Source organism: Cydia strobilella, chromosome 18 (assembly GCF_947568885.1).
Source record: "Cydia strobilella chromosome 18, ilCydStro3.1, whole genome shotgun sequence".
Classification (NCBI taxonomy): domain Eukaryota; kingdom Metazoa; phylum Arthropoda; class Insecta; order Lepidoptera; family Tortricidae; genus Cydia; species Cydia strobilella.
This window is the reverse complement of record NC_086058.1, coordinates 5,041,445-5,058,606: the sequence shown is the minus strand read 5'-3', so window position 1 is coordinate 5,058,606 and position 17,162 is coordinate 5,041,445. Positions and strand designations below refer to the sequence as shown.

Sequence of the window (17,162 nt, the reverse complement as noted above, 5' to 3'; positions counted from 1 at the left end):
GCTTATATTTATACAAGCTTGAACGCTTTACGTCATAAACAAAAACATCACTTACACGCCAAGGTCACAGGCGCAAGCGAGCTAAGGAGGTTACTTTGACAGCGTTCGCCATAACACTATTAATAGATGTCCATGGCGCTGCGGGCACGACTAGTTACGACGCCTTTAGGTGTTCTTCGCATGTCCGTGTTATTTTAGATATGATAAAATAAATGGCGGTTGCAAAAAAAAGGTTTTTTTTTTTTTAATTTTTATTTCATTGAAGTACACCACAAAAATCACTTTAGCACCAAACATTACATAAAAATGTACAAAATTGTGCCTGTTCATTGATCGCTTCCATAAATTAGGTAAATAGATGTAAAATTACGAAACTATTACTTCAAAATAAATAAAATAATCTCATCTTATTCATTAACAAAAAAAAACTATTTGCAAAAATAAATAGGTATGCCCTTATGAAATGATTTGTTATTCCTACATAATTAATAGGTATAAAAAATAAAATATGGGGCAAGTATATGATTGAAAGGGAATAAAAATATCTAGTAATTCCAATAAAACAGAAACCGTCTGGCAAGCATTGTCAGTAGAAAAAAGCGGCAAATTTGATTAATCTCCAATACAAATTTTGAATTTCGCGCCTTTTCTACTGACAAAGTTGCTTGCCAGAATATCTATTTATCATCAAAAAAAGTTATAAGTTGTCTATAGAACATTAAACCAGAGTCATATAATAACAACACATTTACTTCTCGCCTAGTTTTTAAATATAGTTGATCAAGCAAATCTTGTCAGTAGAAAAAGGCGGCAAATTTAAAAAAATGTAGGCGCTAGGAGGTCATCCCGTAGAAAATTTGAATTTCGCGCCTTTTTTTACTGTCTGATATTTCTTTACCATAAATATTTTCCTATAAAAACAGATTTTCTGATAAATTCAGCTCGGCTCAGGTACGCCTATGAGCGCAAAATATTGTAACCAGTAATGCCAATTATGGTCAGATCATTTTGTATTATTTATATACTTCTCTGGTTTACAATAACAAAAATAAATTAATGCGAAAGTTTGTGCAATGCGACTTTAGCTAGTGTAACGTCAAAACAAGTTATAATTTTCATAATCCCACAACAGTTCAAGGCCCTTCTGACTTGTCAATACAGTATCCGTACAGTACGCAATTCCTAATTGGCGCAGAGGCGCAAGAGCATCCGCACCAATCAGGAGGCCTAGCCAATATGACAATCGTACACCGACAAATGCCAAACGAAAAGTCACGTGACTATTCCATACATTAACACATTCAATGCCGAAAACCCGACTATCGGGTATTTGTGACTAAATTTTTGTGACCTGGCGCGGATGTCTTGTGTGGCTGGGTGGCAATGAATGTGTTATGTTTAGCAGCGGACTGCGGATGACACCAGGGTGCGTAGCCAACATGCCAATCGTTTACGCTCCGTAGCGAACGAAACGCAACTCTCTCTACCATTCTCAAATAGAATGTGGAAGATACTTTTGGCCACGAACTGTAGAATATAGTCTGACAAAAACGAGTAGATATTAATAAAAAACCGGTCAAGTGCGAGTCGGACTCGCGCACCGAGGGTTCCGTACTTTTAGTATTTGTTGTTATAGCGGCAACAGAAATACATCATCTGTGAAAATTTCAACTGTCTAGCTATCACGGTTCATGAGATATAGCCTGGTGACAGACGGACAGACGGACAGCGGAGTCTTAGTAATAGGGTCCCGTTTTTACCCTTTGGGTACGGAACCCTAAAAAGTGGCAATACTGTAGTGTCGTCCCGTTCAAATCAATTTATATAAGAAAACGGGACGACACTACAGTATTACCACTTTTTAATTTCTACTCTTTTTTTTTTATATCCTACAAATACGTGAGTGAAACCGTAAAATTGGTATAATGTCAGATTATATATTTGGCGCGTTTTTTAATTTATCTGTAAAATGGACGCTGACTGTACTAATGTTGCACCGATACCTTACTGCTAAGTCAAGGCCCTGAGAATTGGTTGGTTGTCTACATTTATTTACCTACTTAATCCTATTCTTAGCTTATTGTGATACGATTTCATTTCATTGTAATTCATTCATTATTTCTATACAGTATAAACGTGGCCATTTGTATGTTAAGCGTGATTTCCTAGTGAGTATATATACAGTTATTATTTATATTTTTCATCGTACTAATAATCATTAAAAGTCAAAGATGATAGGTATATATAGTATAGTAAAAAAACCCTCAGTATATGAAAAGAAGCAATAAGTAACAAATGACAATGAACGGAGCGTGATTTTATGGAAAAATAAGGTCAATGCGGCTAAATACCTATGTCAGCGGGAAATTCCGTACACGAACGGATTTTTATATTTTTTCAATCGTCAACTACAGAGCACCAAATGCTTTTAATTTGAAACTAAAAACAATCGCTCCTTATCGATGTAGTTGATAAAGTGTAATATTGTTTGAAAAAGTTTGGCCGCATTGACCTTACGTCACAGAAAGTATTACTTGTGAAATGTGAGTAGGTATGAAGTGCTGAAGTCAAACAAAATCTGTACGGCTTTCTATGTGCCCAGCCAATTCATACAAATCAATGGATCTATATTATAGGATATATCTGTTATCGTATTTATTTTAATTATATCTCTCGGTTTTCTTCGGTAACACAATGAAACCAGAACAAAACGACATACCTACATCACATGTAGAACGCTAAATACAAATAAAAAATCTTTAGGTATTAAACGCCATCTAGTGATTCTTGTGTTTAATGTAGCATGTCGTTATGGGCTGCGATCTAGTAGAAAGTTTGACACTTTATTATAAATTATAAGTATAACAACTCTATATATTATGGTAATTTCAAAACCACACATTTTCACGTTTTATAGGTACAATCCTCCCTTTCTCTCTTATTACAGAATGCACTTAGAAAGGGACGCGTGTTTTCTATTAACTAGCTACCATACACCTAACGTAAACGATGGGCCACAAGTAAATTAACATGTTCTATTTCACTTAACTACATCAATTATACCGTAATAAATAACAAAACAATATACCTAATTAGTAAACGTTATGTACACGTACAAATAATAATGAAAGCTTATTATTTTTAGCAGCAAATTATTATGATATGATATAAAAAATATTTTCTACAATAACTTTTTATTATAGTCAAGCCAAGCTAGAGTCTGACCAAGCTAACTCTGCATGGCATTTGCAATGACAAAGTGTGGAAATGTCCTCATGAATGTCAAATTTCTATGAAAATATGACGTTCCTATTCCTAATGACGCTCAATCATTTGGTCACGTAGGTGCGAAACTGCGAAGTTAGCTTAGCTTAGCTTAGACGGACATAATATATAGTTTGTCAAAGGACTATCTCATTTCAATCAGAATCAAATCATCAATTTCAATCAATTTTCAGAGAGAATCATACTATCTTTGTCTTACATTAGTACTAGTACCCAAAAGAAAAGGATGAGTATAGTTTTTTTTTGTTCTTATTTATTGACAATTTGACCTTTGGTTTGACCAACTATATTTTCATAGAAATATGACATTGTCATTGCAAACTCTGTGCAGAGTTAACTTGGTTCGGCTCTAGACATTTTCAAATAATCCAATAACATAAAAGTTTTATATAATTAAGTTTTTGTGTACATACAATAGTGTTAAGAGGCCATATTCCGTCCAGTGGCTCCCTCATCGGGTAACTGTGTTTTAAACCAATTAATTTCTGTATAAATCAGTATATTACTAATGTTTTCCTACTGATTTCTCAACTTTTGGTCTCTGTCACAGTTTTATTTTGCTTTTATCAACTAAATGGCAAATGGCCACACATCTGTGGTCATATTCTCTTAATTAATAGGTGCCAATAGTAACGCAGCGTACTACGTAGGTGAACAACACGCAAACGCGAAGCGAAGCGATGCGGCGCGGGGTGAATCAATCCTTTGATACCTAAAGGAGAGTCCTACGTGGTTGATCTCGTTGCGAACGCGAAGCGAACGCCGAGGGCCCGCCGCGCCGCTTCGCTTCGCGTTCGCGAGTTGTTCGCTTACGCAAGACGCAGCGTAAAGCTAAAAAGTGTGATATTTGCTACCATATTTGTCATTTTGTTAAAGTTATCGTTTGAGACTTTCGCTACCAAGAATTAATTAAGGAGATTCAGTACATTTTTTACTTAAATCTATGAGACAAAGAAGCTCTATCGTAAAATGTTCCTACTTTGCTTGAAAATTTGCACCAAAATTCGCAATTTATAATTTTTTTTTTATTGTTATATTTTGGTGTTCATATATTTTATGCCGATTTAAAGTAGATAATAAATGAGGTTACTATATAATTTTAATGAATAAAAGTTAAAAAACATTGGAGCACAATGAGGGCTATCGTTTTTTTGCTCACCAGTTGGCGCCTCTGTTGATGATGGTCCAAAAGACTAAAGAACAGCTGTCAGTCATTGAAGTGACAAGTGACATTTCGAACTATGGAAAAGATCACCATCTACACTAGCGCCCCTATTAGCGGCGAATTCATACGCGTTAGCCCTCAGTGGGGAGCAAAATAAGCACATTTTACGATACCTCCCTTAGTGAGTTCTCGACGGGGAAAATGCCAACAATAAAAACTTGGCAACAATACATTTGATACAAGAATCGATCTAGCCACGTCATCCGCGTATATGTATATCGAGAAACAATAAATATAATAATAATAAAATAATAATATAATAATAATATGTATAATTCAATAAATATAATAGGTATTTCCAAACGTGATAACACAAAATACCGCAGAAGAAATATATTTTCGATAAATGAGATTTCAAAATTGCGAATTTTCGATAAATGAGATTTCATCCAAATAACTTATTTAATCCACTTGATGAATACAATATCAATTTTTCAGAAAATCCCCAAAATAACTTAATTCCACCCTATATATATAATATAGTTTTAAATTATTAATAACAAAATTATTTACTTCAGGTAACATCCCATTAAACGCTTCAGTTTATAAATAGCTAATCTAGTTTGTACATGGTATAAATTATTAACATAAAGAGACCTACTGATAATTTATGTTATTATGAGAACACACAAATATGCAATATTGGCTATTCTCTTGTCACCGCAACATATCCGCCAACAGTCCATTATCACTTAACTATGATCCAAACATTGAACTATGCGCCATTAGTTGTTGACGGCCGGCAACAAAATCAAATAATAGGAAGCGGAGCGTGAACCTCGCGACTTAAACGCGTAAGCGCCATAAATTTCACGGAGCTTACAACGTTTTGGTCGCTTGGTACAGGTTGCGATTGCGACAATTTCATTGTTTAGTATTGTTTCTTTATAGTTATAAAAACTATTATTTGTATTACTAATACACAGAAAATACTTTGAAAACATCCGTGCTTCTATTTCGAACTCTGGAGCTTGCTGGGTAAGGTCGACTAAGCTAAAGTAATCGTCAAAATCAGTTGTCCTTGTTATAAATGTATCATTTTGGATCATAATTATGTGAAGTCTTACTCGTATGTGATACTACGAGTAATGAGTACTTAAGGTCCAAAAACGTGAACACATTAGACGTCGACCGTTCCACCCGTGTGACGTAATTGACAACAAATTCTTACACCATCTAATGAGTAGGTACGTGTTGGCAATTTGAATACACATCTTGGCTTATAGCTTATTATTGATAGCTTAACAAGATTGTTTTTAAATATAATCAGCTGGGACAATTTCGCCTATACGTGTAATTACGTCTGAAAAGTGTGGACAGTTGTATCTAGGGCAGACGCTGTTGCACCTATGGATGCAATTTCACTGATCATACGTTGTAGGCAAAATCCGAAGCTACGGCATCTCTAAGTTTACCTCTAGTCAATATTAAGAGCAACCAACTTAGGCAGTTGAAACACAAAACAAACTTTTAGCTAGGTATGGATGACGTAAAGGACACAAGGAAATTATCGATTACTACCTCGGGATTAAAATTAAGAAAATGCATGGCTCCCTTGTTAATTGCCTTTTTAAAGTATAAGTACTCTAGACGGGGATTTTGGCCAATACAATTAAGATTTGGGAGTTGCTTTTCCAAGTTGGTTATAGACTTAATTAATAGGAAAACCTATAGCTTTGCTGGAACATAGGAATTAGCTTACAACATGTAACCTAGTCGTAGGTACAAATATAACATAGACATTAAATTGCCACGGTGTATTTCATTAGAATGTTTTTTCATTTAACATAACTTTGCCTCTGGTTTGTATAAGATTCCATGCCGAGGCAAATTTAGATAAATGTAAAATATGTAACATTTGTTAAGCGACATTAACGTATCAACTTTTATTTAACACCAATTAAATACAAAGATCTAATTTTCAACGATTATTTACCTACCTATTTGATTATGTAACTATATTGCTAAGGTTATCTACTTATCCTATGTTTATTATGTACAAGAAGCGGCCTCACTGAACTATGCTAAAGTCAGTTTACATCATTTCATAAGCCATCAACGGCGTTAAAATTGTAGTCAAACTGTTCGTGGCATCGTCGGGTAGATATAACATCGGAATAGTCGAGGCATTGACTAAGATATCGTAATAGTCGCACGTCGGCACTAGCTAGAGGCACGCGTGAGGGTTCTGGGTACACCAGCGGGGCCACAGCGGCGCCGCGTTCACCCCCCGAGCCACCATGCGCGAGCGCTGCGTGTCTAAACGTAGGTATACATCTGCTTCTGCCCCCGCGCCGCGGTCTGACCACAGTCGCTCAGCTAGCGCCGACGTTCTCGGCCACACTCGCGGGTCTAAGCCGCCTGGTCCCAGTTGCTCAGTCCATTGACACGCCGCCCCGCCCTCTATCCGCCACGGCAGCACCTGCTCGCCGGCACTGGACACCCCTCCCCCTCCGCCCTCCTCCGTCCACGGCCGGTGCTCGTACACCTGCTGCCACGAACGGTACGGCCCGCAGTGCCCGTCTGAACTATCCCGCCATGATCCGAATCCGCAGTCCAAGTACCATGCGTCCACGTGCGATATAACTGAGCGGAAACCTGCATCTAACACCGCACGGGATTCGGGCCATCGCGACGCTCCCCACACTTGCACACCGATACGTTTCGAGTCTAAGCGCTCTAAATAAGGCGAGCGTGTTAGCCGAGAAGACCAAAGCAAGGTCAATTCTGGTGCTTTGCCTCCGTTGGCTTTCTCCAGCGCTCGGTAAGCCCGTCGGGTGAACTCAAGCCATAATTCCATTGGGTCTGAGTCGTTAAAGTGCTGCGACCAGCAGCGTTCTGATACCTCATCTCCACCAAGATGGAAGATATCATCCACCCCCGTCAATGTGATAATTTCTGCATAGATCTTTTCTAGTAAAGCATAAACGTGTGGGTTTTTAGGGTTAAGCTGACCGCACGGCGGTTCTCCGCAGTACACGCTCCACGGTTCGGCTTCAACACAGTACGCGAGCTGGCCTAGCCCTGCGCTGGTACCCCAACTCCAGGCTCGTCCCACATGCGCTGGGGTGTCTACTTCTAATAAAACTCTAATACCACGTAGGCGCGCCCGCCGAACTACTGCTCGTATCTCATCAGTGGTATATATCGCTCCTGCACCGTATGCGCCGTGCGCCGCCAGCTGAGGCGCACTTTGAAGTTGGAGTGGAAACGCTTGCGAATCACTGGCGTGCCAATGGAAAGTGTTCAGCTTATTTGCGCCCATAGCATCTATTGTGCGAAGCAGCTCACTCACAGGGAAAAAGTTTCGAGCAGTGTCTAACAAAAATCCTCTAAATTTAAACCTTGGTGCGTCGTCTATCACAGCTGCCGTCAATATAAGAAGTGATCCGGCGTAAGGATCTGCCCAGACTAGTTGCGAAAGCGTTTCGAAGCCATGTCGTGCGCCGCAGAAAGACTGCGCTGTGATATTGGCTACAAGCTCTTGCCTATCAAAGCCTAAAGAAAGCTTGTAGCTTTCGTCAGTGTCTAATCGAAGACGTGGGTCGCCAGAGCCGTTGACGAAGACCCTTATGCGTACTGCCCGCGGTGTACCTACATCATCTCGACGCGAGCTACTGACGCTTCGCTCAAGATTTCTCATATCCTCCTTTGTTAACGCGAAAGCGTCGTTTAGATGATCGGTGACGTCAGGCGATGGGGATGCAACTACATGAAGTGAGAAGGAGTCAGCACGGATAGGAACAGCGCCCGTCGCTAGGCTGACTGGCCCGGTGGGCTGTGGCCACAGTTGCGTCGACGCGCAGAGCATGTTGCATGTTACTAGCGACTGTAGCGTGGTCGTCTCTGATGCCAGCAAGCGCTCGCATCGGTCGTTTCTGCAGATCCAACTCCATTGTGGTTCGCCGGCTCTGAAAATTGAACAACAATAATACATACATACCACATACCTGCCAAATAAATCAAATGGGTCACAGTTACCAAAACTTTTACCGTGTAGGCACAGTAACAGCTATCAAGACACATATAATAATTCTATGTTTTTTTGTTTGTTGCTGTAAAATATTTAGCGGCCAGGCTCACTTCCTTTCAGATTAGTCTCATCTAAGATAAATTTCAAATTAGCGTCCACTTTTTCCATAACATCCCTCTTTTTGCATCCCTCGTTTATCTCCAAATAATACGTTTTACGATTGATTAAAATCTAAAAGAGTCTGACATCTTTTGCATTACTATTATTTTAGGGCGTCTCCTCTGTCACTGTTCAACGTCGTGCCACAATATCCCAACAGATGGCGTTAGCACGTTCTACAACGCGCTTACGGAGCTCGGAGTTCCGAATGTCAGTTACTATCAATACAACTTCTGAACAACTTTCAGTGGACAGTCCTCAGGCACAACACCCGCCTGGAGAGAGAGTACTCTCTATTGCGTCTCTCTACGTCACCACAATTTCATCTTGACAACCGTCCGAGTGCTCCAAACGAGTCATTAGCTGCTACTTAATTTAATTTCTAAAAACTGGCTAAGTTACAACTGGGTATTTCTCATCATCAACACGCACGGCGCATGTGTTTAATAATGTGGAGGTATAATTTTCCTTGGCTGGAGATATTTCAAAATGTTCGTAAAATTTAATTCCAATAAACTAGCTCTAATAAAATATATAATTATAATACTAACGTGTACATAGCATGCAGCGGCCTGTGTGTGTTCTCATCACTTTGCTGCCGCCAATAGAGCAAGGCAGCGGCGGTGCAGGCGGCAGCAGCGAGTAGCAGCAGCGCGCGCCGCAGCCGCCCCACGCCGGCGAAGTGCCGCCCCACCCCCAGCAGGCTCATCGTGTCCCACGACATCTTCACTGCGGCTGGAAAGAGATAGAAAACGTTTAGTATACTAAACACCCATAGACATAGTATGTAGTTATAGACCCGCCACCAAGCGACCGGGGGTAAGAGAAAGAATATTCATATAAAATTTGGGCAGCATAGGATTTTTTCTCTTTCACTCTTATAAATTTCGGTATTTCGCCATCGCCTCCTACCTATGATGCTACCCGGCCGGTGATAAGGACAAAGCATGGCACTAGTTTCTCTTTCCTCTTATAGGAATCGCAATAAGACTATCTCTATAAAAGAGTGTCAGGCCCTTGTAAACACCCCTATGATAGACGTGGCACCAGTAATGGGATGGTATAGACAAATCTTCTAAAATATTTATCATCAGTTTTTACACTGGCAACATTTTACCACAAACAAGAACCATAGATCTCCTTAAGTTTGACGTTTCATTGATTTTTGTTTCTTTTAAAATTAATGGCCCCATTCAGACGCACGGGCAAATCATAACAAAATGGTATCATTTTGACATCGGAATGTAAGATTGAATTGGCCTCCAGACTTAGCACAATCCCGTAACAATAAATTCATAAACTATTTTTTTTAATATTTTCACAATTTTGGCTCAAAATACATAGTCTCTTTATAAGTGACATATTTAATTCCATTCATGATTGTAAATAATTCATTAATTCACCCCAATCCCGATTCGGTCGATCAACTAAATCCAAGCCTAAATGGAATGTCAACTCCGAAATTGGCATCGTTACTCACTCACGCTCTATTTGTTTGCTAACCGAAACAAAAGCATTCGGGTTACACTACTGTCCAATCGGGAAAACAATATAGAAATGTAGATGGATCAAGCGGAATCTAATTCCTAATCACTATTACGATTAAACATGGTACAGTCACTAGACATATCGACCGGGATATGGACCGTGATTACCTTTTGTAATGTTTTCGATCTCCCGAAGGCCGAAACTATAGTCCGACAAGAAATCGTTGAAAATTATTGAGCGCGCCACTTAATACGTAACTGTCACATTTTTGACGTAAAATTTAAACATGGCAACAAGTTCCATTTTATTTAATTTCTACTATTTAACTGTGAATCATTCAAAACTGTTATAATAATAATAAATAAATTTATTTCAAGTAACATGACTTATAAAATTTGTTAGTATACAATATTAATTAGCCTCATGCATGAAGTTTATATTTGAACGAAATATGTTTTATTCGGATGTTTGTTACCATTATATTATGTTACAAATGCATTTCCGTTTTTAAATTACCATTTAATTACTTAAATTTATAAATAAAAAGTACAAAAATTTGCCCGCGAAAAGCTAGTGAGCGAAACGCTCGAAACGCCACGTGACGTCACGCGTTCGACAGATTAGTGTCATTAGTAGCAAACGTCAGTTGGGCCGCCCAACGTGTGACGTCATCACGATTATGAGCGTTTCAACCGCTCAAAAATTTTCAACATTTTAAATATTTTTTAATAAAATAATGTTAAGGTTTACAAAAGTATTTTTATCATTTCCGGTGTTCCAACGATATAAATTATGAATCCAAAAATAAAAATAAATTCATGCATGGAGCTAATTCTTATCCCTAATAAAAATTAATAAGTTAAACAAAATATGGGCTGCAAGAAACATGCACTCACAGTGCCTCAAGTATGGACAGTCAAACCTGTCCGCAATAGAGCGCAGGATGGGGTTATGGTACAGTCAGCATGAAAAGGAACGTATCAGATTATGCGTCAAAAGTAATCTACCATTCTCTTAGCTTAGCAAAAAGAGACATGTCTGTTTATTTAGAACAACTAGACTGTGATAAAATTAATTTCGTATGAAGCAAAAAAGACTGCGAACGATGCTATTAAGCTTAGAAACAAATCAAAAGTGAAAAAATCCACTGTCTTGGGTGGGATTTGAACCCACGACCGGATCGTTAGCCCGGTGCTCTTCCATCTGAGCTACCATAAGACCTTACCCAATACAGCAAATATATCCACCATATAATATGAGCCTTAGGGAGGCCCCAGCGACATCAACCGTAAGAGTGTTATACCGTAGCGATCCGGTGCACGGTGGTCGTGTCGTGGGTTCAAGTCCCACCCAAGCCAGTGAATTTGTTTCTAGACTGTGTCAGATACTTTTGACCGAAAACTGTAGGGATATACACCTATTTGGAAAAGTATTTGAGGGCGGCAGATACTTTTGTCGCGTTGTTTCATCCGCTACACTCGCTACAATGATACTCACTGTATGAAATGTTGTATTACGTTTGTGCGTTTGATTTCCATGCTCTTCTCTGCACCCTGTTATATCGCTCAGTATGATGTGTGTGTACTTAGTAACGCAAATGTCTCATATTTAACCTTAATTCTCAGCAATAGAGCTGACTTACTGAACAGTGAACATGTCTGAAAAAGGGGCTGTCAAAAACTAGGACGTTTTCCTAAACGTTTTGACCCACATTAAAACTGTACCGTCTATTCGAATTTAAACTATCGAGAGACATATTAACTTAGCTAACTTAGCGGTTTCCGTCTATTGTTCTAATTATCAGATACGTTAACTTTAAAAAGCTACGACATAAATTCTATGTAGATATATGACCTATTTTATACCTCTTCTAAATCCGTCAGTCACACTTGTAGACCGATTCCATATCGTACAGTACAAAAATAACCTGTAAGGTAGACTAACAGAGATAGAACAATCATGTTAGGAAAAGGTTAAACAACTGTCTATCCGAATGTTGGCGTGTTCATTCAGTTTTTAATTTATATGTATTTTTGGGCCACAAATGAAGATCGGAGCTGGAATGCTGGAACTAACAGAACAAATCAGAGAATCACAGTAATGGTTCTTACTCGTATAACTACAATAAATTATAACACGACCGCAGGGAGTGTTTTAAATCGACACGAGTTGCGAATTACCTATTCGCACGTGTATCGTACAACGTTTTACAGTACATATGGCCCTTTAAGAGCCCGTAGTCGATTTGAAAACGCGCGAAGATACGACTTTTACACAGTAACCGAACGCCGGCCGCTGCTTGAAATAACGCGACCGCCTAAACAATATTGATACTTTCGCAACATTATGCGTCACTTTATAACTTTAATTAGGTTAAAATAAAACTTTCGGTAAATTTGATATAATCGTTTATTACTCTTAACAATTTACCTATGTATTCATATAATACATACAAATTATATAGCATGATGATAATGATTTGCACTAAGGCAATATCTTATATATATATAATCATCTTACTCGCGTTATCCCAGCCTTTTTGCCACGGCTCATGGAAGTCTGCTGGGGTCCGCTTGGCAACTAATCCCAAGCATTGGCGTAGGCACTAGTTTTTACGAAAGCGACTGCGATCTGACTTTCCAACGTTCCAACCCAGAGGGGAAACTAGCCTTTTGTTGAAATTTGGTATACAGATAGTTTGAATCCCGGGGAAGGACATAGAATACTTTTTATTCAAGAACTCACCCTTTAAGGGGGTGGAAATTTGTATGGGGAATCAATAAACGCTGAACCGATTAAGATGAAATGAGATATGGACATAGTTTGAGTCCTGGGGAAGGACATAGGATAGGTTTTACCCCAGAAACGGGGGGCAGGGGGGGGGGGGGGGGTAATGGAAATTTGTATGGGATCCAATAAAACCGATTTGGATGGAATTTGATATTATGGAGATAGTCTTAATCGTTGGGAAGGGTGATAATAATTTTTATTTCCAAAGTCATCCTCTTCTCTTCTCCACTCTTCTAACACTCGCTCAACGTGTGGTTGGTTGTACGATGAATACTGCTCAAGACCTGGAACACCTGGAGTGCTTCTGGGTGCAAAGGGTCAGGGGTAACACTCGCTCAACGTGCCGCTGGTAGAGTATGATGGGGAAAACTCAAGACCTGGAACACCTGAAGTGCTGCTGGGTGCAAAGGGTCAGGGGTAACACTCGCTCAACGTGCCGCTGGTAGTGTGTAGTGTACGATGGATACAGCTCAAGACCTGGAACACCTGGAATGCTTCTGGGTGCAAAGAGTCAGGGGTAACACTCGCTCAACGTGCTGCTGGTAGTGTATGATAGGGAAAGCTCCAGACGTGGAACACCTGGAGTGCTGCTGGGTACAAAGGGTCAGGGGTAACGGATAACACTCGCTCAACGTGCCGCTGGTAGTGTATGATGGGGAAAGCTCCAGATCTGAAACACCTGGAGTGCTGCTGAGTGCAAAGGGTGGGTAACACTCGCTCAACGTGTTGTGGGTAGTGTATGACGGAGACAGCTCAAAACCTGGAACACCTGGAGTACTGCTGGACGCATCGGATCAGGGGTAAAACTCTTTTAATCTGAAGTTGGTAGAGTATGCTGTAGGCAGGTTAAGTTCTTCAAGACCTGGAACACCTGGTGGGCTGCCAGATGAAGCAGGCACCTGACCAGAGCTACCACACGTTTAACATGCAGTAGGTACTGGGGGTTAAAAGGGGGTGGAAGTTCTGATAACAATAAATGAACCTGAGTTTCACTAAGTACAGCCAGGGTTCATCATCAGCTCTATCTTGGGTACTGCTCTCCCATTTGCTCATCAAGACGTGTCAGAAGACCAAAACAGCGTGTGCCTATATTGCACCAAACCTGAGTTCCACTAGGTACAGCCAGGGTTCAGCATCAGCTCTATCTTGGGTACTGCTCTCCCAAGTGTTCATCAAGACGTGTCGGAGGACCAAAACAGCGTGTGCCTATGTTGCACGAAACCTGAGTTCCACTAGGTACAGCCAGGGTTCAGCATCAGCTCCATCTTGAGTACTGCTCTCCTAATTGCTCATCAAGACGTGTCGAATAACCAAAACAGCGTGTGCCTATGTTGCACGAAACCTGATTTCCACTAGGTACAGCCAGGGTTCAGCATCAGCTCCATCTTGGGTACTGCTCTCCTAATTGCTCATCAAGACGTGTCGGAAGACCAAAACAGCGTGTGCCTATGTTGCACCAAACCTGCGTTCCACTAGGTACAGCCAGGGTTCAGCATCAGCTCCATCTTGGGTACTGCTCTCCTAATTGCTCATCAAGACGTGTCGAATAACCAAAACAGCGTGTGCCTATGTTGCACGAAACCTGATTTCCACTAGGTACAGCCAGGGTTCAGCATCAGCTCCATCTTGGGTACTGCTCTCCCAATTGCTCATCAAGACGTGTCGAATAACCAAAACAGCGTGTGCCTATGTTGCACGAAACCTGATTTCCACTAGGTACAGCCAGGGTTCAGCATCAGCTCCATCTTGGGTACTGCTCTCCTAATTGCTCATCAAGACGTGTCGGAAGACCAAAACAGCGTGTGCCTATGTTGCACCAAACCTGCGTTCCATTAGGTACAGCCAGGGTTCAGCATCAGCTCAATCTTGGGTACTGCTCTCCCAAGTGCTCATCAAGACGTGTCGGAAGACCAAAACAGCGTGTGCCTATGTTGCACGAAACCTGATTTCCACTAGGTACAGCCAGGGTTCAGCATCAGCTCCATCTTGGGTACTGCTCTCCTAATTGCTCATCAAGACAGACCAAAACAGCGTTTGCCTATGTTGCACTAAACCTGCGTTCCACTAGGTACAGCCAGGGTTCAGCATCAGCTTAGCTCTATGTATACTAAAACCTTCTCCAGAATGTAACAAACACTTTTCTAAAAACCGCATCAAAATCGGTTCAGCCAAATGCGAGATAATCGCGAACAAACATACATACATATACGTACAAACATACGGGTCAAACTGAGAACCTCCTTTTTTTTGAAGGCGTAATAAACAAGTACTTACAACCCAAGGATTAAAGTTTCTGGTCGCAGTTTACACGCACACAGTACAGCCAAACACGCAAACAAATATAACTTTTTACACGGCGAGCGACGCACACAATGATAAATAACTTCGTCGTCGTCGATGCAACGTGCGGAGCCGATCAACAAACGTCCTGCCTCTACCAGCTCCCGCGCGGGACTGAGGCCGCGAGCGCGTGTCACCGATGTTATGCCAGAAAAAGGGGAAGTTTTTAAAAAATCGTCAGAAAATAAAAGTTGCAATTTAATTAAAATGAAGTACAGCAACAGTTTAAGTAAACATTGCAGATTATTTGAGTATGCAATCTACGTCGAAAATAAGTAGATTTTCGGAGAAATTGTCACTTGTTTTGAGGTCATTTCTGGAGAAAATTGAATTCGTTTAACTTTCATTTCCTCGAACTCTAAGTCATATAACAACAATGTAATCTGATAAACCTAGAGTACAGAATATGTGTTACACAAATTTACCATTTTTAGCAGTCCAAACTTTACGAAATTTACAAATAAGAGCATCAAAGTCAGTGCTTTACACGCGTTTACCTAAACGTCCATCAGAAAAAAATTCATTACTAATTTAGTAAGCCTTTTTTCAATAAAATGATCTGATAAACCTAGAGATAAGAAGTCGTGCTAATAGAAACCAGTACTTGTTATTTCAATTAGGTAACAAAAGGTGTACAATTTCACAGAAGAAATCTATCAACTTTACATTTTTGCGACTAAAATCGTAACCGGGCTCTTAAACTTTCGACATATGCACGAAAAGTGCTCTTTTACCCACTAGTGCGACAAAGTAGCACCATATGTACTGTAAATTAAATTAACAAAAGGCAATGGAGTCACTTTTGTCGGTGCCATGGTACATTACATAACGGTATCTTGAAATAGTTCGTCTTTTTTGTCTCCGCATGTCTTTATGTTGGTTGCTGTGCACATGCGCTTTATTGCGAAGTGGTCATACTATAGTCCACTTGAACTATTTTTCTGTGAATACTATAAGTATAAGTAGCAAAACTTGACAAATCATCAGTAATATCAATATTTATAGAAGAGCGTGAAAACACAGTTTGGTAGCCCTTATTATGTACCTATCTTGACTGAAGGAAAATAATTTTAAACAGATAGATACAACAGAGTTAGGTACATAATAACATACCATAATGTGTGCGTACATACGCCACAAAAAGATATGCGTTAAAACAAATGCACGATGCATTTAGATAATTGTTTTATAAGTGCACTGTCACGTTGAAGTACGCTTACATGTTTTAAGAGTAAAGACATGTCTAGTGCTTACAAAATAAAAGTACTTACCTAAGTATTATCGTATCGAGTCGAATTTTTACTTAATTTTACTCAGACAAAGCATATAAATGAAATGTAGTATTATTATATGACGCTGACGACTGTTACTTTATTCTCACCGGAAAATAAAGTCTCTCTTTACCTATCTCACCTAATATCAGTGTGCTTTTACTCTATACCGTGCATCGGCAATCTATTTGTAAAGTGAGACGAGCTAAAAGCTAGCTTTTAGGTCACTCCGTCTTCCTTTATTACTGTGCCACTGAATGTGTTTGGGAGAACCTTTTAACTTTATTTCCGAACTTGGGAATTGATTGCAATGCTCGTTAGGTAGTTTGTTTGTTTTTTGGCTAGTCAGCTGCAGAAATATCTTTCTTTGCAGGAAAAGACATGTTGCCTGCAAAGAAAGCTCTCCACAGTATTTCTTTTGTCATTGAACTTGCATACTGTATGTTATGTAGACAGTTGGATACAATTAAATGCCCTTTTTCTGCAAATAAATAATTTGTTTGGCCGTTTTTTGAGCTGGTAAAACATTCGCCACTTACAAACTTCTTACATTTATTAGAGAACTGCTTTTAATGCTTTTTAGGATTCCGCACCCAAAGGGTAAAAACGGGACCCTATTACTAAGACTCCT

At 39.8% G+C, this 17,162-nt stretch overlaps 1 protein-coding gene, 1 long non-coding RNA gene and 1 other non-coding gene across 4 annotated transcripts in view; all 3 read right to left on the bottom strand.

The window, feature by feature from the left end:
- The window catches only part of LOC134749449 (uncharacterized), a 604,512-nt gene that overhangs the window by 395,272 nt on the left and 192,078 nt on the right, over positions 1 to 17,162 (bottom strand). The gene's annotated exons all lie outside the window — the stretch shown is intronic.
- LOC134749415 (probable beta-hexosaminidase fdl) overlaps positions 2,029 to 17,162 on the bottom strand; it is a 167,261-nt gene continuing 152,127 nt past the window's right edge. The window contains exons 4-5 of the mRNA XM_063684339.1: positions 9,194 to 9,377; positions 2,029 to 8,421 (exon numbers count right to left, since the gene is read on the bottom strand). Of these exons, the coding sequence (XP_063540409.1) occupies positions 6,678 to 8,421; positions 9,194 to 9,366 (1,917 nt within the window). The 5' untranslated portion in view covers positions 9,367 to 9,377 and the 3' untranslated portion in view covers positions 2,029 to 6,677. The remainder of the gene's footprint in view (positions 8,422 to 9,193; positions 9,378 to 17,162) is intronic.
- Positions 11,279 to 11,350, bottom strand: Trnav-aac (transfer RNA valine (anticodon AAC)). Its single transcript has one exon. It is a non-coding gene; the product is annotated as a tRNA-Val (tRNA).